Here is a 24,766-nt window from a genome sequence, read left to right on the forward strand (position 1 = left end):
TTGGAAATACTCTGGTAGAAAAGGAATAAGGATTTTGACCACACAAAGAAGGCAAAAAAACCCTCATCTCTGTCCTTCCAGTGTTCATGGGGGAATGAAAAGAAAAAAAAAAAGGAAGAAGAAGAAAAAAGGCTCTTTTAGCAAATATGGCAAAGCTGAACATTTTATCGTGCCCTTTAGCGAGAGCAGCGGTGCAGTTTGCAGAAAGATGACAACGTGGCCAGCCCAACCCGTAAAAACATCATGGGGTTTACTGGCTCAGGTCAGACCCAGGTGCTTAAATCCTTTCATTTTGGCTGTTACAGAACAAGACAGTCCTTTCAAACACTTTTGAATTAAGGATGGTTTCTGTGGTGGGATCCCCGACGGCCCATCACAGGCACAAGAAAAGGGCAATTCCCCCAAACTGTCTGGACAGAGGGACGTTGTTAGCACGAATGGTGAAGGGAGGTGGTTGGTTTGCATGGGTCAGAAAGATGGTGATAAAAACAAGGGATGAGCCCCGTCCAACCCGACCTTGGATGGTTCCAGGGATGGGGCATCGACCACATCTCTGGGCAACCTGGGCCAGTGACTCACCACCCTCAGCGTAAACAATTTCTTCCTTCCATCTAGTCTGAATGCAGACCACTGTAGCAGATGCAAATATTGGGAGAGTTTTCTCCTTGCTAGATGCAGTAATTCCACCAACCAACACCTCCCAAAGGAGCTATTTCTGCAGCATGGCCTCTGCTCTCTAACATCCTTACCCTTCCTTCGTTTCCCTGCTCCAAACCCCCGGCCAGCCCATCCCAAAGTGGGAGAAGCTCCCTGGGAGCTCTGCAGGAGATGGCACACAGCGGAGGCTCACTCCTGGCCTCTGTCCCAGCAGACCCTGTTGGACTTCCCTCTATTTTGCTGCAAGCTATAACCCCTCCTCTGATATTTCCTTGGGATGCCAAGAAGGACAGCTAATTTTCCTTACGGCAGGAAGCTGTCAGAGCGCCAAATCTGCTTTATGCACCCCTCTGGAGCAATCCAAGTAGGCAATTCCCGGTTTTATTTTCCTCTCTAGAAACAAGCCTCCGCCAAACCCTCTGAGCACAGCTGAGCCTTGGAGCTAGATTTGTATTATTTGCGAAGTTCCCATTATTTCTACTCCATGCAGTTTGGTGGGGAAGATACCCAGGGCCAAGGGGCTCTTTTCTCAGGGAGCAATCAGAATGAGTTGCTGCAGGCATGGGGGACCGGTATGGGATGCTCTGGCTCCTCCGACAGCACTGAGATCGCTCCATCAGGATCTGAGGACCTGATTCTCCATAGAAATGGCCAAGGCTGCGCACTGCTGCAGCCTTTTTGCCTCTCTTCCCTCTGCCATTGGCAGGGCTATGATCCCCCTCCAAAACTTGCCATGTTTTAGGCATGTCCCTGGCCTGCCCCAGTGCTGACACGCACTCATGGCTTCTCATACTCACAGTTTTTAAAAGCCTCTTGTTCCTCCTGCAGCATTCTCGGTCACTTTCAGGCTATTTCAGCTGCATTTTCACCTTCTGCACCTTTTCAGGTTGAAAGGACATCCTTATTATCACAGCTTCACCAGGTGTGAATAGAGTTACAAAGCCTCATAGTAAATAATCTAAGCTCTCTTATAACCGATGTTGGGAGAAATCAGTCTCCGAAGCCTGAATTAAAGGTGCATAGGAATGAACATCAAATCACTGGGGTTTGGACATTTGAGCTCATTACCCTCATAATCCCTGCGGGTAAGATCTAGGTGGTGGCTCACCTGACCTGGGGTAGATGTCTACTTCAGGGCAGGCACCTGCCTAAACTCTGCTGCCCATTCTCACCGGAGCTGCAAGGGGCATCCCAGGAGCTGGGGGTGGCCAACACAGCTCTTCACGCCCAAAATGCATGCGTGTTGAAATCCCTCCACTTTAAAAGTCTTTTCCTAGCCAGCTTTCTCTAATCACCCCTGACACAGACCTGAATTGAGGTCTCCAAAATCCCTGAGGACAGCCTTTGCCTGAGTGGGGACACTATAGCAAACCTTGGACCAGTCCCAGGCAAATTGCTCCTGGCTGCGGTTTTTGTTGTAGATTTAAGGAAAGAGCAGAGCAGGATCAGCATGATGGACAGGCTACCACAAGGGTAGCTCCCTTAAATGAATGGTATATTTGGGTGAAGAAACCTTTGCGCAGGCATCCCATCCCCACTCCCCCTGCAGTCATCACATGCTTTGTCCCCAAGCAAAGGGGAGAAACTCTAAAAAGCCAACTCCTCCATTAGGAAATGCAGTTTAAAAGATGCTGTGACTTCCCAGGTCCTGGCATCTAGCTAAAATTGGAAAGCTCTGTCCTCCGGAAATGTGCAAGTGAGTGAAAGCAGAATAATTTGGCATGAGCTAGTGTGAAGGGTGGAGGGCAGCAGAAGCCTGGGGAAAGTTCTCTCCTGTGCTTGCAGAAGCAGAGAAGATGATGGCACAGGTTGCCCTCTCACCTTGAGCCTCTGCCATTTCAGTCAACCTGTCCCAAAGTCCTCATCATCCCTGGGTTGTCCCTGGTTTTCCACAATCAGGCTGTGCTCAGAGGAGCGGCGATAAGACCTCAAAGACATCTACATTTCAAGAACTGCTCAAGGGAGAAAAAGAAGATAAGACATTTTCCAGCTGATGTCACTTGTGTCATCGATCAAGCACTGGAACATGACCGATGCTCACCACTCACCCCTTTGATGGCATGGGACAGCTTCGTTAGCCGAGGAAGCCTCCAGCGCAGTTGTCCTGGGGTGCTGGATCAGCAGCAGGGCAGGGGACATGATTTATACCCTATGGAAGTCTAGGGGATGGTAAACATATGCAAGATTTGGGGATGAAAAGCCAGGAGAAGGCTTGCTCCTTGATGTGAACCAGCCAGGAGATGAGTGTGCTCAGCTGGGGTCCAGAAGACCCATGGCCAAACATCCCCACTGCCTCCAAGCCCACCCCCGGGATGCTTCAAGCTTGGACCCCCCTCCCTGCCAGCAATTTGGCTGCTTGGCTTTCTGCCGAGGTGCAAAGGCAGGGTCAGCCCTGGGAGCTGCTTTCAGAAAGCCAGGGCAGGCTGGTTCCCCACCTGGGCCAGCTTCTTCTTGTCCCCCTCCCTTGGTGCCCCCTGACACTGCAAAGACCATCCCCAGCGCAGCAGCAGAAACACCTTTCCATCTGAACGAGTTTTGCAGCTCCACGAGGCAGTAGCAGCTCCCAGGGTGGTGCCCGTGTCCTTCACCTGCTGCCCTCCAGGACTTAAAAATGGGTGGAAAAAGCCACCTCGGCTTCCCTTCTGTGAGGGGCTTCCCACAAGGGTATTCCACAGCTTTTTCCCATGTTTGCTTTTGCACTCCTGTCCCCCCTACTTAGCTTTCTCGCAGTGCTCCCTCCAGATATTTCTCCATCTCCCGTGAGCTTTTCCTTCACCAAAAAAGTGTTCCCCTTGCTATTAAATCCCTGCTACAAGGCTGGTTGTCTGCTGATGCCATTTCTCCTTTGAACACCGCGAGGTTCTGCCTTGCTTTCCTCTGGCAATGTTAAACCCATTTCATCGGCTCATTTTGCAGGGGGAAGCACTTCCCAAGCAGCTCTTTGGGGCTGGTTTTATCCAAGCGTGTCTTTCACAGGAGCACACTAAGTATAAGTAGGCTTGTTCTGAATGTTTTTATTTTACTAGCAAAATCCAAAGTATCAACAGAGACATAAGCGTGGCGGGTAAAACTGGGATACGTTCAGCGTGTAAGCATGGTGGGTTATAGGGTGAAAGGCTCATGTCCACAAGCATGAAGGAGCACAGAAGTGTGATGGTTGGAGGCACCCCAATAACCTGGTCAGAGACAGAGACACCCCGCTCCTCCTGGGAGAGCATCGACCCCACGGTCCAGGGTGATACCTGTCACGAGGAGTCAGGGCAGAGTAACCTTGGGATGGAGGGTCACTGCTGAAGGGTGTGGGACTCATCATGGCATGCAGGGGAGGGGTGCTTGGGGATTGCACAGCACTCTTACTTATGCAGTATCATAAAATGCATACAAAATACTTCAGAAATGCTTTGGCGGGGGTGGGGTTGGGATGCACCTGAGGTGATTGCTTATGAACCCACAGAGTAAAGAGAGCAAGTCACCAACATGAATAATAAAACCGAATAATTTGAGACGATCCCAGCAGCACTCTAAGAATCTCTGGCTGAATGCAGGTTCTTGTGAGTGGTGTGGATGAAGAAGAACTCATTCTGCAAGTCTGCAAAAAAAAAAAGAAGAGGAATCCATTAAAGGCAGCTGACTCGTGGTAAATCTGTCACCTTTCCTTGCTCCTGAAATGATCCACCATACCCACTGACTTCATTTCTCCTATGGGGTTTGGTTATTTGGTGTTTAAGGTTTGGGAATTGGAGCACAGCAAGAGAAAGGCGACTTGCATGACAGCGGGCAGCTTTTGGGCAATTCCACAGCTGGGAAGTCCTGTTGTCCTGTTGTCCTTCCCTGCCATACCTCCAAAATGGGGGTGCAGGACCTGGGGCTGCGCGCACTGCACAAAACATCCCCCTCAAGCCGGTGCATCAGAACTGTACCTGGCAGCTTGCTGTCGAGTTGGTCCCATGGGCAAAAGGCGAGGCTGAGCGTGTCAGAGAAGTCCTTCTCCATCCTCTTGATGTTCTCCACCTGCAGCCATCACATGGCCAAGCACATGAGCAGGGGTCAGGGCTTGGAGCCCCGCACCCCACCGGCCCCCCAGCCCCCCCTGTTACTGCCTGCTGGGGCTGAGGAGCTCTCAGATGCAGAGGCGGCAGCTTTGAGCTACTCTAAAGCCCAAATCATTACTAATTTGAGGATAGGAGTGATGTAGTTGCCCATTAGGGATGACAACTGCTAGTCAAGTTAGATGTTTGTGGGCAGACCCTCGAGTACGGGGCTCAGACCCACATCCATGCTTTGAGCCAAGTTGGGTCAATACTGGTGAGCAGCCGTAATGGATTAATGGCATTAACAGCACTTCTGGGCACCGCTGGAGGTGACTCCTGCCGCAAAAGCAATGCCAGCAGCGGCCTCCCAGGGTATATGAGAGCCTCCTGATGCCGACGTCTCACAAGGAGATGGCTTCACGTTACCACACACTTGTTCACCAGATCCTTTTTTGGGACGTTATCCTCTACCCCCAAACACTGCCCATGGCTGTAGAGAGGTCCCCGCGGAATAAGAAGGTGCACGACTTGCCTTCAAGTCCTGGAAGTGCCTTCTCATGCTCGCCTGCGCTTCTTCAGACATTCCCCTTTCCAACTCTCTCTTTATCCCTTGCTAAGGATGGTTTGCATCCTTTTGTAGGCTTGTCCTCCACTTTGCCTGCCAGCATCTGCTGGTGAAGTGGTGACTGTCACACTGAGATCCAGACCCAAGACGCCCATGGGGAGGAGGGCCAGTGGTGTGGTTTGGGAAAGGAAAATGCCGTGCTTTACACTGCTGTGTTGGAGGTGACCCATCTCCAGGACACTTTCCTGCTTAGACTTGGCTAACTGGCCCAGCAGTCCATTTTCAGAATTAACTAATCAAGTAATGAAGGTGTCTTCCTAAAGCAAACACGAGTGACTTCTGGATTCTGGGTCTCTTAATTTTTTCGTTTTCTGAGTATGCCACCTACTGATGGGAAAGGAAGGCAGTAATGAATTCATGAGCTTATGACTTTAGGATGCTAGAGGAGACATGAAGGATGTACTTCAAAGACAGACAAATAACAAGGTATTAATTCTAGAAAAAAACCTGTAGTTTACAAGAATTAGCGAATTAGATTAAACAGGCAGCTAATTTTCTGTATTTGAGCATGGTCTATTTTGGATTTCAGAACTCCCTCTCAGTTGATGACCAAGTAATCCTTTTGCCCTGTGGATTTCTTCCCTGCCTTTCAACAGCCAAACTGTAAGACTGGACTCTTCTTCTGAGGCCATATTGGGGTTATTCTGTAAAAATCCAAAGAACATTCAGTATAAAATGAAGAAAAGATGAGGTGAATGGTCATATCTTCATAGCATGGCAGCAGGTCCTTTTCAATGGATATGGTAAGGGGGTGGTAGATTTCTGCTTTCTTCTGGAGGATGGCTTTTTCAGTCTCCCTGATGATGAAGTCTGCCTGCAAGAATAACTTCAAATGCTTGCCACCATCACTTTGGTCATAAAAAATGATCTATGCTAACAACCTGATAATAATAATCTCATAAAGACTATCTAAATTAAAGTGTGGCATTCAACAGATGACTGCAACAGTTGGTGCTGGTGGGCATCACCTCTCCATTGTGCTCTGACTTAACATGGAAGATGTCCCTTCCAGCTGAAAATACTCTAGTCTAGTCTACTCTAATGTCCAACTGGGAAGTTTTATGTCTGGATACGAGAACAAGTGCAGGGACTCTGCACCCCCCCTCAATATTGTTCTTGCTAAAGACCAGGTGGAACATCTCGCATCTCCCTTGACTGGCTTTTTTTCATCTAAAATGCTTCATGTAGAACCTGTAGATACTCCAGCAAAACGATTATGCAGAGAAGAGCATGAAAGAATTCACAGAGAAACTGTAAAAAAGCACCCACCTTTTACACCACCAAACTAGACACTCAGTGCAGCACACTGTTGGTTGAGAGCATGAGTTTTGAGACATCAATGTTAGTTTGATTTTCCAAGAGTTCAGAGATTCTTGGATTTATTCAGACTAAAGCTTCTCTAAGAAAACCAAGTCCTACAATTTGCAACAGAGGTCCTGAGAGACTTAAGCCTTTTCCTCAGAAAGAAATCTTCCCCAAAGTTACTGTCAATAAATGCAGTGTTAATTAATCAGGCTAAAATCAGAGAGCCTGTTATTTAAGACAAACTACAGTCATTCAAATATCAGCTGCATAGGAAGAAGCAGCATTACCACAAAAGAAGTGCATTACAAAGGAGTAGACATTTATGTGAGTTTATACAGCCTCTTAGCTTCAGATTTGTAGAGTTGTCAGAAACAACTCTTGCACAGCAGAAATGAAACTGCTGCAAAATCTGAGGCCATATAAAACCGTCCTCCCGGGAAGGTGGCCAGCTCACTCATTTGAATCTTCACCTGCTTCCTCTTCACACTTTTTATCTTTTCAAAAAAACAACCAACCTTCCTCTGTAGGTTGCCTTCAGGTTGCGTTTTCAAGATCTTGCGTTAAGTTTGAGAGCTAGAAACAAAAAATTCAGTGCTTACACCCCACCTGGTTCCAAGGGCTGGAGACCAGGTAAAACCTCAGCGAACAGGGAGCTTCTAGGAGAAACCACCATGGAAGAGCCACCATGCCTATATTTTTCCCCAAGATGATGCACTTCTTCCAGCATCTCCCTGTTGTCTCATCCCTGATGTTCCCAGGGACCACCAGTGACACCCGGGTGTTCTCTGAAACCTTCCTCCCGCGTTCCTCAACCTGTTTGCTCGGACACGGCTGGGACACCAGGTTTGCCAGCTGACTCCAGCATCGTGCCTTGAGTGACCTGAGCTCAGTAAGATGGATGAGCTGCGGCATGCCCACCCCAGTGCCAGCTGATGGCTCTAAAAGTCAAAGCACATCTGCCCGTGAACGGCTTGTCATTGCCCAGCAAGGGCGACCCCAGAGACATCGTTGCTGGTGCCCCTCATCCTCGTGCCTTGCACACCAGCAACCCTGGCCATGCCACCAGACACCCAGGCCATGGTGCTTGTGAAGCTGCGGGGAGAGGACACACGGGGAAAGCGTGGCAGGAGTGAGTGGGAGAGGGTCAAACCAACCGGCGTCACGTGTTTTGGGGGTAAATGTCACTCTCCTCTCCCATAAAATCTTGCACTCGCTTCCTACGTGAAGGGCAGGGAGGCTGCATGGTGTTTTGATGGTGTCTATCTAAAAGCATCGTTGACCTGCTGTCCGTGTGTCCTGTCCATCCTGGGCTCCTCTCGAGCAACCCATGTCCCCTTCCTCATCTCTTGAGGATGCAAGCGTGGCTTGGACCAGCACTGTTTGGACTGGTCTAGCGGGGGTGGTTTCTAGGAGAGGAGGGACAGGAGCATGGGCATCACCCCACTGGATCCTGAGGAACACCTCCCGCAGGTTTTGGCAGCGTGGAGCAACTGGGAGAGGACCCAATCCATGTGCCCATCCATGGCTTCCCTTACACCCACGTGAGCCAGGTGGGGGTGGACCTGGCAGGCAGCCTCTCTTCATCCCCAAATCTGCCTGCGTGCTTCTGCAAGGAGGGATGGCCTGAGCTCGAGGACATGGATGGCACCAGCCCCAGGTTGTGCAATGGGCTCTGGTCTCCATGTCCAGCCCTGACCCCCGCAGTGGGGCTGTACAGGGACACCAAGCCCCTTCCTCGGTCCCCAGGGCTGGGCACCTCCGTCGGACACACAGCCAGGCTGAAAGCACAGGCTCAGATAAGTTCTGTTCAAAGAAAGGTCTTTATTGAGATGTTGGCTTGGACGGGAGGTACTTGAGGCTGTACAGGTCTCGGGGGGACAGGGACATGGTCCTCCCCGAGCTGCTGGTTTCCAGGAGAGGTTCCCAGGCACCGCAGAGCCTTGTCAGCATCAAGACCAGAGCACAACCCTGCCCGTGGGGCCAGCCCTTGCTGCCTGCTGTCACGACAGATGAGGGCAGAGCTGGGGGTGCGACACCTTGGGACCACGGAGGACCGTGAGCTTTGGGGGTGTCCCGAGAACTGGGGGTGATGGCTGATTTTTCCTCCACCCCCCACATTGCCCCCATCAGTAAAACACCTTTTCCAGGTAGGTGTTCAGGAACATCCCCGTGGGGTCCAGCTTCTCCCGGACGGAGCAGAATTTGCGGAAGGCTGGGTACATCTTCTCTAAGTCCTTCCGAGTGCAGCTGTGGGCCTGCAGGAGACAGAGTGCCCAGGGGGGCTGCCCATCACTTGTGCCCTGGACCCCCCCCACCACCACTGTGGGAAGCCCCTGCAGAAGTGGTGGGACCTCCATCCCCTTATCTACGTGCCCAGAGTGGGTAGCAAACAGGGGAACACCATCTCCTCGAGCCACCCACCTCCCTCTGGGACCAGCCCGATGTGGGGGCCCTTCTCTGACCCCCACTCGACTGCAAATCCCCCCTCCCATGATGGAGAAGGGGAAGGGACCCCCTTCCGCAGACCCTCTCCTCCCAGAGCAGTGGGGCCGTCGGTACCTTTGCCCAGTGTGGTCTCCCACCGTGCTTCTTCATGATGCCCTCGTAGGTCAGCCAGTAGTTGAGGCGGGGGACGTTCTTCCCATAGGGCCTGGGGGTGGGTCAGGCAGGGAGGGCGTTAGCAGGGGCTGTGGGGGTATTTACACACCCAGGAAACCTTCCCGAGAAACCCCGACTTGGGGAGAAAGACAACCCCAGGGACCCATCACGGGTTCTTTGACAAGCACCGGGTGATGGAAACCCTCTGGGTACCAGCAAGCTGCCGGTACTTGGCCAGTGGACCCTCATGTAGGACAACACCCTCAAGAAACAGGGGTGGGTGGCTCTGGGGTGCTCCGAGGCCACCCCATCCCTGCTGGCTTGGTGCCTGCAAATGCCTGAGAGGGGTGAGCGGGCAAAGGTGCAGGAGCTTGATCCAGCGTTCCAGTGCCAGCCAAGAGCTGGTGTCGCTGTGTTTGAGCTGTGCATTTGCTGCTGCTGGGTCTCTGGGCTGGGATCCTGCCGTACCGCTGACCCGAGGAGGAAGAGGAGGAGGGGGGGGAGTGGGGACATGGCTCACCGGTACATGATGATGTTCATGTAGCAGCTGTCTCGCTGGAAGCAGGGACTCAGCCAGATGTCGTCCCCCCGAGCGAAGCGCACCTCCACGGGGTAGTGAGCCACCATCTTGGGGTTGTTCTCCAAGGCAGCCTTCAGCTCCAGCAGAGCTTCCTTCGTCTTCTCACTGCCCAGGAGAAGCCCCCAGCCCCAGTTAATGCCAGCATGGGCACAGCCAGCTCTCTTCGGGTTTGAACCCCCATCCCCACAGCTCCATCCCTGGCCTCATGCTAATTAGGGAATGGCTTGGCATGTCCCAGCACATCCCTCCGATTGCTTTGGGCTCACAAAGCCCCAAGACACGGTGTGGCACGGATTTGGTACCCCAGGACAGGGATGCAGAAGGCTCCTCATGCTAAGCTTGCAGGTAGGAATGGTGTCTCCTAGCCAGGTCCCTTTCTCCACGGCCTTGCTCCTGCTCCAGGCAGCCTGGGCTGGGGCAGAGCACAGGCAGGGGACGGCATGTGGTTTGGGTGCTGAGCTCGGCTGGGGATGGACAGGGAGGGTCTGCAGAGCCATTTACATGGGGATGGCCCAGTCTTGAACGTGCTGCTTGAAGCGACACTCGTAGTTGAAGATCTTGTAGCTGATGGCAATATTCTCCACCCGGGAGCTGAAGAGGAGCCAGAAGAAGAAGCGGTTGATCCAGCACACCAAGCTGGGCACGAAGGTGCTGCAGGGGAGAGAGCAGGAGGTGAGACCTGACCGCAGAGCTGCTGCCCGGGGGATTGCCGAGGGCAGGCTGTGAGCGGTGGTGCCACAAACCACAGCCTGGGGGTGCTGGACAAGGGGACGCCCTCTCAAGGGGCTGTAAGCAAAGCAGCAAAGCTGCAATACTCCAAGGGTGCTGGAGCCCATGGGGTCCTGCAGCCCTGCCTGGAGCTTGCCTGTGCTCACTCCACCTGGTCTTGGACCTTGCACCCTCGTCCTCAGCTCCCTCCCCCTCCTCTTGCTGCAAGCTAGAAAAGGGGCGCTCGGTCCTCACCTTCCCTCCCCCTCGAGACCTCAGAGCCTCCCAGGCTGGGCACTGGGCATCCCCACGCTGGGGGACCGAGAGCTACTGGGGGCAGGGTGGAGTGGCAGGGTGGATCCCTTGGCAGAGTCCTAAGTGGCCACAGTCCCTCTTCTCCCTCTTCACGGTGTCCTGCCTGGCTCTCCTCTCTCCACCCTGGTGCTCAGGACATGCTCACAGCCACCACCCTCCTCCAAAAAGCTCCTTTGCTGCTGCAAACCCGCACCGCTGCTCCATCTCTGTGCACACACGAGGGCAGTGCAGCCCCAGACATCAATCCCAACCCAAACTCGCTCCTCCTGCGCAGGAGCTTGCTTGGAGGAGAACAAGCATCTCCTTCTTCCCCAGGGATGGGGGTGCTCGCAGTCACAGTCCTCTCTTGCCCTCTTCCCTGGGACTCCCAGCAAAGCAGCACAGGTTTCGGTGTAGAGATGCAGAGAACAGATCTGGATGAGGCCAGCCCTGGACAAACCCACCCTACCCTACTTGTCCCCAAACACTGCCCAGACCGTGCCCTTACCTGATCCAGAGCAGAAACTCCAGCAAATAGTAGCCAACAGCATAATCCCACCACCAGCTGGCAGAGGAAGAGGGGGGCTGCAAAGCCAAGCAGAGGAAGATGATGGTCATTAGGGACTAGCAGGGTTTGCAGCTTTCTTGCCAGCGGGCATGAAGGTGGGAGCACGTGCCTGGACCAGGACCACGCTGGGAGCGGGGGTTTGGAGAAGGGCACCCCGGGACTCCCCATATATCTCTCCCATGATGAAAAAGAGCCAAATCCAGTCCCCCGGAAAAGACCAGGCTTTGTCATGAGGATGCTGAGAGCTTGGACAGCCCCAGCTGTATCCATGTCCCGGGACACCCAGACCGTGGAGCATGGGGCAAAGTCCAGACCAGCCCTAAAATGCCGTTTCCCTGATCAGCCCCCCCCAGCAGCCCTTGCACTGCAAGTCCATCCTAAACACCGGCTCTGGGAGGACACTCAGTTTTGTGCACGGGCCCGTCTCCCTTCCCACATGGAGCCCGCTGGGACCTGCCTTGTTGGTGGGATCCTGGTAGATGACGCTGACGTTCTCGCTGTGAGGGAACCACAGGAATCGGAAATATTGAGATCTCTGCAGGTGGTCATTGAGGTGATCGAGGACCTGCAACAACCAGAGAAATGGGTGCTGGTTGGTGACTGAACCCCACCATGGAGCAGGGATCCTGGGAGCAGGGTTTGGAGGCACCTTGGAGGATTCCCAGGAATGCCAGGGAAGGTCCAAGGAGTCTGTCTGCAGAGTCTTGGCAAGTTTTGGGTTGGAGGGGTGTCAATACAGCCCAACCAAGCACCAAGGGGCTAATAGAGACCATGGACCCAACACGTGGGGAAGGGAACTGAGCATGCCATCATCTCCCTCGGCCGTGACAGACCCCCATGTCCTGCAGATGCTGCTGGGGCTGCATCTGGCACACACACAAGCTCAGACCCTGTGTCCTCCTGCAATCACACCTCTGCACCCCCCAAACTGTCCCATCAGGCATTCCCAGACATAAGGCAGCACAGCCAGGGCTGGAAGGGCCCCCTCCAGCCATCAGCCATACAGTGGGGCATGCCAGGGGCTACTGAAATCCACCTCCTGGTCCAACATCAAGGATGCCCTTCCCAGCTTTCACACCCTGGCAGCACAACTCTCTGCGGCTCTGGAGCCCTGGGGAAACAGGGGATGGAGCTGGGATGTAACAGGGGATGGAGCGGGCAGGGGACAGGCAGAACAATGCAGGTAATGAGGCTCGAGGGGGTGACCGCAGCCCCAGGACATATGCAGCCTGTTCCCAGAGCCACTGGGCTCTTATTCTTGGACTGCTTGGAAGAAACCCTGCTGCCTGACACAGCAGCACCCACAGAAATGAAAAGACGTTTCAGCCCTTGTCCCTTCTCCCTGCCTGTGCCTGCAAGGCTGGTGAGAACCTGTGTTCACCCCCTGCATGATGCTGTTTTAGCCAGGCCAGCACCTCTCCCTCCTGCAAACATCTTCTCCAACCACCCCCTGCTCCTCCTGCAGAGGTCTCCCATAGTTTTGCAGAAAAGCTTCGACGAGTTTGCTTGACCCAGGAGAAGGTGCAATGACCCATGGATATAACCCCAGGAAGGTCTTGGCAACCTTAGCTGCAAAGCTGCTCCTTTCTGTCTGTGTCATTTGAATGATTTGTCTTAATGAGCTATTAATCACCAAGCTGGGCTGCTTTAGCACTGAGCATCTTGCTGTGACCCTGCTATAAGGTGAGGGTCTTCGTGGGGCCGCACTGCTGTAATGCCACGATCCCGTTAAAGCAGGGAGGATGGGAAGATGAATACCGTATTCCTGTAATTGGTAAGAAATAATGCTAATGCTGTTGCCTTCATCACCACATCTGCAAGCTCCCCAAAAGCCACAAAATCTCTCTAAAATGTTCCCAAAACAGCCTACTTTCTGGCCAGAGAAGTTCTTATGTCGGAAACAGTTAATGGTTGTGCAAGTAGAAGCAGGGCAAAAGCTACGACCCCACGTTTTCATCGGTTTGGTTTAGGAACAAATTAATCGAGAAGCTAAAACAAGTGAGGAAAAGAAGGATGCAGCTTTCCCAAGGTGATCCTGCCAACGTCTGTTTGTCTTCCAGCCGCGGCGTTTGAGCGCAGAAGCAAATTGCTAGTGGGGTGACCTTTTCAATGTGCGCTTTTGATTCTTGTGATATGGGTCTGAAGAAAATAAGCCCGCGACTTTGTAGGATAATTACAGCGCAGCGGGCAAGAGCTGAAGGCAGCGAGCGAGCCGGCTTCGGGAGTCCTTGGAGACGTCTTCGGCTGGCTGAGTGCCGGAGTCGGAGGCAGAGGTCGGGCAGTGGAAATCTTGTCACTGTAACGTGACCAATGCACACAACGGAGATGACCCTGGAGTCTGCAGAGACCCAGGGGATTTTGCTCGTGTTCGTTTCCCTCCCAGGAGCCCAGAACAAATCCCTTTGGTTCACAAAGGCCGGGTCAAAAGAAGCCGCTTGCTTTCTTGCTTACAAACACCCTCGAGAGCTCGTTGAGCTGAGGGTCAGGCACCCCGCCTGCTGCAATGCAGGTCTGGTTGCTCCAGATGGTTTTCAGGGAAAGGACAAGGATGGGGCAAGCAGCAGATGTGGCCAAGGTGCTGCGGAGGACGAAGCACAAGAAGTTACTAGCACATGTCCTGTAGGTCTGCCCGAGCAATGAAGGGGAGCCAGGGAGCAGGGGGAGCTCGCGTTTTGGGAGAGGAGGTGGATGCTCAGCCTCCCCCTTTGCCTGCGTGCTGCCTGCGCCTGGCAGGGTCCTACCGCGTCGGGGTACGGTGTCCGAGCCCTGGTTGGAAGAGTCGCTTCCATTCACTGACACCAAAACCAACATTTCTGGCTGAGAGGGATGAGGTCATGCCCAGCAATGGAGAGGGGGTTAAGGCAGTGGGTGGTCTTGGGGGAGTTGAGCTGGAGGGATCCGTCCCAGGTGCCTGGGACATCCCCCAAAGGGTTAGGGTTAGGGTTAGGGTTAGGGTTAGGCAGTGGTAGGCTCAGACCAAAAAAAGCACTTCTTCACCCACCAGGTCACTAAGCTGTGCAAGTCTGCAGGTGGTTAAAAGTTTGCATGGGTTCAGAAGCAGATCAGAGACCTTCCAGAACAGAAATTCTGTAATAATTGCCCTATTACATATATACAAACCGCCTCCAGCTCAGGAAGCCCCAAAGCTGCAAAGACCAGGGGAAGAAGTATCCTCATCATCCTCCCAGCAGGTCTGGGACAAGGGAAGGACGACTCCATCCCTGCCACCACCCAGGGATGCTCTGCAGGTCTCTCTGGTGACCTCAGCTGTGCAATGAACCCTCTCAGTCCCGTGCCTTGATCCTGGTCATTGTCAGCAGCTAGAGCAGCTGAGTTTATCCCAGTGATAAAGATAATCACGAGGCCAGAAAAGAAAGCATGCAGATCTTACATAACCACAAATCCAAGCCTGGGTCCTCTGACACATATATTATTTGCAATGTCTTAGATAACTCAAGCTTAAATATTTCAAGCAACCTGCTCCCTTGCCATTATTCTCTTCCGCCTCGCTGGGCCACTCGACATGAAAGCTGGAGATCTGGAAGCAGGCGAGGAGCAGCGATGACCGAGAATTGATAATGGCATTAATATTTATAGAGTGCATTCTTGTTTCACCCTCCTAACAGCCCCGAGGGACCTGGGGAAAGATGGGCTGAGCTGTGCAGGGGGCATAGCCCGGGCAGACAATGCTGAGCAAGGTAAAGCTACCTGCCCTGCTCAGGATAGCAGGGTTATCCCGCACGTGAGCTTAAGTTTCCTAGCCAAAAGGCAGATTAGGAGGTGTAAAACAACTCTCAACCTAGCAATTTGGCTGAGGAAAGGTGCTAGAGGATGCAGTGAAGGTCTGAGCAGGCTGGCAGGGTGGGTGAGGACCAAGCCGTAAGGAGCTGACAGGCTCCCATCACACTTAAACATACTAAAAATGCATTTAAAGCAGGGAACTCCCTGCTGCAGGACACCAGGGAAGTCGCAGCTCAGAAAGCAAACAGGCAATTCACAGGCAAGAAATACATCTGAGTCGTTAGACACGAACTCATCTGCAGCTGGAAACACCAGTAATGAACTCACTGCATGCTGGAGAAATACCTTGGTGGGTTCCCCTTATTCCTCTGTCTTCGCTTCCTACCTCCCAGGAAAAAATAAGACCCTGAAGTGCTCCAGCTCTCGCTGCTCTGGTGCAGCTGCTCTTAGGGGGGTGACAGCAGGCAGGCAAACACGTTAATGACTCAGGTAATGTGCACGGACCTCCCTGTCCCCCTCCTCGGCCAGCCCCGCCACCCACAGCGTGGCACAAGGACCACTGGGTTGCTTCAGATCAGGGCTTGCAAAGAAGATACTGCAAAAGTGCGTTAAATTCACGTTCCTGGTGGTGTTCAAGCCACCCCAACGGGGCACTGAATAATTCAGTCCTTAAAAAATTAAGGACAGCGTTTCTCAGAGCTTTACTAGTGCTGCAGCTCTGATCAATCCTGCAACAAATTTTGCTGCTTTTGTCCAAGGACTATTTATTTTTCATGAGCCTGACTTAACGAAGGGTTGTGCTGTCGTTAGCCAGGGCTGGAACTGGACCTGTGAGACCCAAATGAGACGATGGATGAGGACGCTGCTGAGGATGCACCAGCAGGGACGTCAGCCCTCACAGGAGGACAAATACGATTGTGGCTGAAGCAGATCCAAGCTCCTGGAGAGCTTCCTTTCCACCGCCACTGGTTTATTCCTCCTGGTGGACTTTCTGCCTCAGTTTCCCCATCCAGAAATCTAACTCCTTCCAGTGAACGCAGCGAGTCCACACAGCATTTGGGAGGCCACCAGGTCTTTCAACTTGCAGGTGGCCCCTTCTCTGTAGGCTTTAGCCTGTGCAATGCTGCAGCCTCCAGCGACGATCTGGTGCCAGAGAGCTGGAACAAGCTGGATGATTGCTCAGCTCAAGGCGGTAGGTCACATCCTGATACAGCAGCTGTGCCAGGATGTCCCAGCCGTGATGGGGCTGAGCACCAGATGGAACAGCTCGTTCCATCCGACTTCCCAGCACCGTGAGGGTGGGAGGGCTCCAAGGAACTGCATCCAGCAGTTAAAAGGAGTTTATATAATGGCAGAGACAGGGAAAGTCGGTTTTGATGTGTTCCCAGGAGAAAGAATTCCTTCAAATCACTCCGTAGAAATGCCCACTGGGCCTTCAAATGCTTTCTGAGGGAACCAGATCACACCCACCATTGGCCACAGAGCCACGTGGACACCCAAGCTCGCAAAGCCCAGGAGACCCACTGCCCCAAAACAGGGCACTTCATGATTCTTTCAAGGGAAATCAGCCTGTTTCAGCCTGGCTCCTGCTGGGAATGGGAAGCTCGGCTGGAGGAAACCACTCTCCAGCACTGAGCATCTCTGTACCAGCACCCCCGAACGCTGTACCCAGTGCCTCAGCCACATGCTGAACAAGGACCTAAACTCCTCATGCTCTCCATGGTCAGCTAAGCGCCCTTTCATAGGCTACATGCAAGATGTTGTCTTCAGGAGGGATATGGCCAAGAAGAGAGGACAACAGGGAGAGGATGGATGGTGGGACAGCAGAACTTGCCAAGGAGGAGACAGCATGTGAACCGTTCAGAGCCATGCAAGATCCTAATCTATGAGAGAGCCGGTCAGAAACCCTCCTCAGAAAGCCACCCTCCCGTGGGGATGTCCCAGGTGGTCAGTTACTGGCACCATACACCTTAGTCTGGGTGATACGGACCTCTGGCAAGACGGAGACAGACAAGTCCAGTAGCAACACGACAATTGGTTTAAAGAGAGTTTTCTGTCACACGACCCAAGTGCAGCTCTGGGGTTGGATCCTTATAAGGGATTTGTTCAGTCTGCCCCTTGAAATGTGTCACCCATCACACTCCTTCTCATCCCCAGCACGGTTTGTCGCAAGTTCAGCTCAAAGAAAAAAAAAAGAGTTACACCCGACCTGCACGCTGGGAGATGGAGAGCCCCATCCCCCAAAAAATACCCTGACCTCACACAGAAGAAGGGACCAAGTTCTTTTCAAGAGCACAAGATGCTCATGGACTATTTTAAGTGGCCCATCTGTCGCTGGAAAAAGCAAGGCTGTCCGTTAGCCGAGCAGCAGGACTCGACGAGATGGGAGACGGCACTTCCTCGGAGAGCGCACGGCTCGTGGGAGCAGCCGTGCCCTGCGGGATGCTGCTCCTCTCCTGCGGGACCCAGCTAGGCACTGCCTGCCCCCAGGGATGCTGGCTCAGCGCAGGCACAGTCTTCTCCCTGTTCTTGCTTAGTCCAGGCAGCGCGTCAGCTCATCAGACCAGACCAGGATTTCCAGCAAGGGTAATTTTCTCCAGCTGGAACATTAAATCTGCATTAGGCTTAGTCATGCGTGCCTGGAGTTACCAGATCTCCTCTGACCTGCCAGCGCCTGCGAACGCTGGGTTAAACGGAGAAGAGGCATTGGCAGATCCATCTCACGGTGACGGATCCATCTCAGGGTGACGTTTCCCGAGGACAGAAGCAAGTGCCGAAGGCGGCAGCGCTGACGCCGGCGGGCTCCTTCAGCCTCTCTAACTTGATTGTGCTGGAGCCTCCACGCTCAGCACCGCCGCGGCTTGGAGGCGGCCCAGGGAAGATGAAGCTGATGGCTACGGGCAAACTTCCATCCCTGCTCCGGCGGGACCGCTGGCATCGCACAGCCCGAAGCAGCTCCCCACCGCTGCGGCTGCCCTTCCTCTCGCTGATCCCCGCCTGCAGCGAGGCTCAGGCATTGCTCACGCGACGGGGGAATAGTTTAAAACCCACGGGGTTGTACACGAGGGGTAGACCACAGCTGGAGGAGGGGGTCCTGTTTCCGTCACCCCCGGGCTGAGTCAGGCAGGGGACAATTGATGCTGAGAAGTGAGGATGATGCTGCAGAGAGGCCGGGACACGGGGACATTGACAGGGGTCTCATTGTCCAGCCTTTTCCCTAAAGAGGGAACTGCCTCTTCTTCCAGCCCAGCCAGGAGGTCTCTCCCCAGCAGGCTTCCCGGATTTTGTGGCCAGCAAAGCTGCCAAAGCACACTCAGCCCTCGCCTCTGGCTCAGCTTGCAACCACGCCAGGGGCTGCACCTCAAACCCTGCTTTGCTCCTGAACATCAACTGCACCATGCAATGCATGTCTTGCGGCAGGTCCTGACCACCCACCTGCCCTACGCTTATCCCCACCCCACTACCTGCACCTCTCTGCTCCCAGAAGATGCTCTTCCCACCCATGGGAAGTTAAAATGGCATTTGCTAAGAAACATGGCTTTTCCTTCCTCTCCTTTGTCACCCGGGAGGTGTTTCCAGCTTCAGGGACACCATGAAGCACACGATGAAGATGCATAAGGAGTGCAACCTACACACACGTGTGGGATTTTCTACCGGAGCACGACCACTTCCCAGTCTTCCCCCAACCGTGTCACCTCACCAAGAACTTTGCTTATCCCCAAGGAAGCTTCAAAAGCATCGCCCACATCGTACCTCGGTGAGGGTGGAGGGGAAGGCCACCTCGTGCAAGTGGAACTGGGGCACGCACTGGAAGGTGACCGTGAGCACGATGCCCAGGCAGCCGAGGTGCAGGCGGGCAGCCTGGAAGATGTCCGCGTTGATGGACTCGGAGCACTCCAGGATCTCCCCCGAGGCTGTCAGCAGTGTGAGTGCTACGACCTGCCGAGAAGGGAGCAAAGCTTCAGTGAGCATTCAGGGTGTCCCAGGTCCATGCCAAGAACCTTCATCCACCCCAAAACTTTGGGATGGGGGCTAAGCAGGGAGACCCCTGTACCACGACCGTCATCATAGGGTGCTTTCTGCTGAGCTTGGCTCCACCAGCCCCTCTCCTGCCACCTTTGATGTAGTGACATGAAAGGATCCTTCTCTCTCTGGGGGTTGCTAGGAAAAGCCATCAAATAAAGAAGTAAAACTCCCCCAAATTACCGCACTTTTCCATAACCATCAGTGGAATTGCCATACAGGATTTGAGCTAGGAGTGGAGAATTTTCATAAGTGTCTAGTTAAAAATAGACCAGGTCCTGCAGAGATTTGGGGTTGGGGGGGCTCCAATACAAGAAGAACTGCTTTCCCTTTGGTACAGAGCTTATCCATTGGATTATAAAACCATAAAGCACAGGGACAGAGGAGTTTTGAGCTGGATTATGTTTCAGCTGGCAGATGAGGTAGGTCCCATAGCAGCTCCATCCCGGGGGCACAGGACCCCTCCTGCTTGCAGTGTCCTTACCCCAGGGCTGGGCACACCAGACCCGGACTGGGTGATGGGACATCTCCCCTGAAGCCCTCAAGATGCTGATGTCCATGCATTGACACTCTCCCAACTCGTGTCTCACCTGGGTGGGGAGGATGCCGTGCTTGATCCCAGTGTTGTGCGTCCCTGTCCCGATCACACCAGCTGCTGCCACCTCAGAAACGGCTCCTAAGCTGGGGGCAGACGAAGGGGCTGGGTGAGGACCTCAGTGCGTGGGGCACAGCCCCCCGTGCCAGGCGTTACACCGTGTGCGGACCCTTCACAGAGACCGCCAGGACATGCCCCCCTGCTCCAACGAGCAGGGTTTTCCACCCTTCAGGGTATCCTGCAGCTACAGGTGGGTTTGTTGGCCCTGTGTCCACGTCTCCATGGGACATATCTATCAGGATGCTGCTAGAGTCCATGGGGAGGAAGAGGCAGCCGGTGAACGCAGGTCACCGCAGTCAACTCAGCCGTGTCCCATCTCACAAGTCCCCATCTCTCCTCATCAGCCTGGAGGGACTCACTGGGATGGAGACATCCCTCCCATGTGTAGTCAGAGCATGGGGTGAGGAACCCGGGTTTACCCCAGAAACATCACCGTGGAGCAGGGCTGGTGGGAGCATCCACAAGCATAAGGTCTGCAGACCAAGGTCCGTCCCTCCAACCATGGCCAAGGTGGGCACGGGGGGATGGTAGAAGGTTAAAGCAAACAGGGTGCTGTTCCTGCCATTTCCCCCAAACACTCCTCCAGCTTCCAACAGCTGGGGAGCAGGGACGTCCTGAACCAGACATGGTTTCTGTGATCATTGCAACCCTCGGTGGATTCCTCCTCCACGAAGGAGCCCTGCTCCATTGGCCATCTGCTCTGGTGGGGCTCATTTCTCTGACCCCTCACCCCAGCCCTGGCCGGGGCTCTGACAAACTCATCGCTTTTATCGACAGAGGAACACAGCTATTGAGGTAGACTGTAATTAAAGAGCAATTTCTTCTCTGAGGTCAGCAAGTGAAAGAGATTGAATGTGAGAAATGCTCTTCTCCATGGCTATTTCCTTTGCAAACCCCTATCTGAACAGGGGGCCCTCCAAGCCCTTGACAAGACACCCGCCGCAAGGGAGAACCACATGTGCTGGAGGCAGAGGGATCAGCCGTGAGCAGCTCGAAGCGTCCCACCCTCTCCCCGCAATTGCCCTGGACCCCCCAGCCCATCACTCCCACCTCCTCTTCTGGGGACAGCAGACATCTCAAAGCAATGCAGAGCAAGGACTCTCCCATGCCTCCTGCTAAGATATTCCAATGGCTAACTGCCTTTTGCCATCAAAACCTCATTTCTAGCCTCATTTTGTGCAACATCGGCCTCCTTTGCCCAGAGCTGCCTGCTGTCAGCCTCCCTAGGAGAGATGGTCTCATCTTTTTAGGGCCAGGGAGTGCAGAGTTTTCCTTCGTGACATGGAAAGGACCAGCCTGGTAGGTACAGTGAGAATATAGGACTGGTGTGGGGATAAAGGCTCCCCTTGTCCGGTCTCCTGCTCCAAGGCAGGATCGGCTTCTCCATTGTGGAGGGGGTTGACCTGCAGTCTGCAGGACCCTGGTGGAAGACCAGATCCTGAAGTAAACACCCCTATTCTGCAGTAAAAGCTCTTCAAACATCCCTGTTTTGCCATGTCCCAGCACTTGGTCTGGGACAAGGACGGACACCTGGGAGGATGCCCAGGGATGGCCCCGCACACGTGTCGTACTCACTTGGCCAGGGCCAGCCCGTGCTTGCTCAGCTCGACGTTCAGATCCGAGAGGAAAATCCCACCTTCCACCGTCACTTGCTGCTTCTCCTTGTCCACCTGCAAAGGATGGGATGGGAGAGGGGAAGGTCACACAGCTCGGAGGAGAAACACCCCATGGAAAACACCTCGGCTTTTACCAACGCAGAGCTGATAACATCCGTACAGGAGAGTCACGTACCACGAGGGACTTGCTCCATCCTGACCTGCCACCTCTCTCAGACCTTCACCCAACCCAAATCTCGTCCAACCCAGTGGTACCACTGGTTCCTGCCCCTGGTCCAGACCCTGCTCCCCTCTGCTCTCCCCAGTCTCAGGGGTGTGTAACCTCTCCCATAACTTCTCCCCGGTGTCGGTCAATGCAAGGGAGGAGACACCCCCCAGCAAAGCTCTACCTTCAGCAAACCTCTTCACTCTGCCCTCCTGCCTTGCTCAGCCAGCTCCTGGTGGAAGGAGAGCTTACTACCATTAGGAGCTACGCACCCTGCTTCTGACAGACAGAGCTGTCAGGGAGAGAGACGTTCCTTAATTAATTATTGCTGTTAATTACCAGTATGATCCAGCTCTCGGAATACACTGCTAGAGCCAGGTTTTTTTCACCTTCAGCTGCAGACATACACACACATGCACATGTACAGAAACACACATGCGCATATATATATGCGCAAATGCATGCACGCGCACACGACAGGCATGCACACACACACGTGCATGCACACACATACATGTGCATGCACACACGACACACAGGCGTGCACAGAGTCACTTCTCTCACTGTTTATAACCAGCCAGCCGTGCAGGCCCAGTAAGAGCCCGGTATCTCCCTACACGCCGGAGGTCTGGATGCAAAGCCAAGGGCAGGAAAACCTCTCCCTCTCAGCAGCTCTCATCTTCCCACAGTTGTTCAGGATATGATCCACAGGCAGCCAGGAAGAGCTGTTTCCTTCCCAGTGTCATCAAAAGGAGCAATCTCCCACGGGGACGTTTCCCACCTGATGCAGGAACAAACCACGGACGACGAACCTCCAGCCGGGTCTTGGCCAGGCTGCTGTGCCTAAGGCACCTTTGCAAGCTCGCATCAAGCGAGCCGCGAAAAGATCCTGCCAGGTACCTCCTCCCCAGCCAGCAGACCGTGCTGGGATGAGGACAACGTGCCAAGGTTAAGCCCTCGCTGAACGCACGCTGGGAAGACATCACTGCTTTGCATTTTTATAGCTGCTCCACATGCTTCCAGTGCACAAAGGTTGCTTTTATACCAGGAAAATGGGCATTGCCCAGTCTTGCAGGGGCTGGTTTGGGAAAACTCCTGGCTGTGAGGAGAGGAAAGCCTCTCCATCCTTTCACCTCCCACCCTGGGTACGGCAGCGTCGGCGCAATGCCTCCCAGCCCTCGGTGGTCGCACAAACAGGGGTGCCACCACATTCCAGGGCCACCGCGCCACCTCCCAGAAGCCGGTCTCACCTTGAGGACCCTGTTCATCTTCCCCATCTGGATCATGAAGTCATCGGTGCAGGCGATGTCCGAAGGAGAGTGACCACCCCCCACCACCTTCACCCTCTTGTCACGCTGCCTGGCCATATCCAGGATCTGCAGAGACAACAGGCGGCCCTGAGCATCCAGCATCTCCCTCAAAGCCGTGTGCTCAGGGCGGTGGCAGAGGCTCTGTGAGACATCCCAAGCTAAAACCTCACCCATGGTTGACATCCATTTACTTGGATAGCTCATCATCTGGAGTTAAAACCACCCCTGGAGCCCAGACACCTCCTAAGACAGCCCTTGGCATCATCTGTGGGGGTTGGACTAGATGAGCTTTAAAGGTTCCTTCCAACCCAAACCATTCTATGATTCTATGGTCCCAAAAGAGGCGATGCCCACCTGAGACACTCTAGGGTGACAGAGGCATCTCTGGGGTGGCAAAAGGGACAGAGGACTCCCACCCCTCAGCATGGCAGCTGGGGCAGGCAGGGGACCCCAGAAGGATGCCAGATGCTGATGCCCAAGGAACAGAGTCCAACTGGGGACGGGCATGCCGGTTTTCTGCATCTTTAGGTGTTTGACACATCTGCTGCAGAACACGTGTGGTTCAGCGGGATGGGCCATCTCCTGGGGCTAGGGGAAGGACTCATGCTGTCACCAACTGTGACCTCTCTGGCTGAACATGATGGAACATCACAGCCCTTCCTGGCCTTTCCTCCTCTTCATTCCTAATGGGTGGTCTCCTGGAAGCACCTTCCTTACCTCCCGGATCTCCTCCACCGAGGTGGGCTGGAAGTACAGCTCTGGAGAGGAGCCATAGGTCTTGGCCCAGTTCTGGAACTTGAATCCTCCTTGGCCATGAACCTGGAGCAAAACCAAGAGCTAAAGCAGAAGAAAGCAAGTGCCTCCCCCGCTCTTCCACACAGCCCATCCTTCGTCCGCCGAGACCACTGTACCAGAGCCACGTTTCCCAAAAGATTAATTATTTATGGACACAGAGGTTCATCTCAACCCCTTGAGTCCATAGAGCAGACATGCCTCCATGTGAGCAAGTCAGCCGGGGCTCCCTTTGCAGTCAGTGAGGAGAAATGGGAGGACGCTCTGGGCTGTTTGAGACATCTCCCTTGAGCGCAGCCCATCCCTTCCTCCTACAGCACGACGCGTGCTGGGCTCCTCTTGGTTTGCACGGCCTCTTCTGCTGTGGTCTCCTCTCAGACCTGGTCTCAGCACCCATACCTACCTCGTGGCCCATGGGCATGGCCTCATGTCCCAGTGTCCCCAGATGGCCTCATCGTGAGGGGCTGACTGGGACCAGGCTGGGACCTCCCTCCAACCTCAGCCATCCACCCTGAGACACTGTCCCCAGGCCTGGCATGAAGGGATGCAGCCAAAAGACCCATCCCCTCTCCTGGCAGGGGTTAACCCAAGGCAGAGCATCCCCAGGGTGGTGTGGATGGGTTCTGGCTGGGGGGATCAGTTTCCCCCCCTGGCCATGGTCAACCCAACTGGGGCTTGGGCAAGGAAGGACCTGGTGTGGGGTTGGGCACCAAGCCCTAGGGAAGATGATGAATCCCCCTGGTCCCGGCAGGACTGGATCCAACGTGCTGCCCCACCAACACAGCACTTGTCCCACCTTGGCTGCAGGGGATGATTTATTCCCTTGCCACCTCCCCCAGTCTCCTTCCTCCCCCATGCCCTCCAGCCTCCTCTCCATCAGCAAACCATCCGCCTTCCACCTTCCCACCCAGGTTCGCTCCTTTGCCCTCAGCTCGTTTTCCTTCTCCCCGTCTCTATGATGGGTTCAGCTCCCATCCAAAGAGCAGACCCCCCCAAAACTGGCCAAACTTCTCCAGGGGTGCAGAAGGGGCTCTCCCAGGGGTGTCTACAGCATCCTC

The 24,766-nt window shown here is 54.1% G+C and overlaps 1 protein-coding gene across 1 annotated transcript; it reads right to left on the reverse strand.

Moving 5' to 3' along the window:
• Window positions 1-8,744: 8,744 nt before the first annotated feature.
• On the reverse strand, window positions 8,745-24,129 carry LOC142041184 (L-gulonolactone oxidase-like). Its single transcript, XM_075049839.1, has 12 exons — window positions 24,112-24,129; window positions 23,634-23,735; window positions 22,857-22,982; window positions 21,361-21,455; window positions 19,721-19,811; window positions 18,861-19,046; window positions 11,824-11,931; window positions 11,307-11,383; window positions 10,298-10,447; window positions 9,737-9,901; window positions 9,178-9,268; window positions 8,745-8,873 (listed from the first exon to the last, which is right to left on the reverse strand). The coding sequence occupies exons 1-12, from the start codon at window positions 24,127-24,129 to the stop codon at window positions 8,745-8,747; spliced, it is 1,338 nt and encodes a 445-aa protein (XP_074905940.1).
• Between the last annotated feature and the right edge of the window lie 637 nt (window positions 24,130-24,766).

Source organism: Buteo buteo, chromosome 17 (assembly GCF_964188355.1).
Source record: "Buteo buteo chromosome 17, bButBut1.hap1.1, whole genome shotgun sequence".
NCBI lineage: Eukaryota > Metazoa > Chordata > Aves > Accipitriformes > Accipitridae > Buteo > Buteo buteo.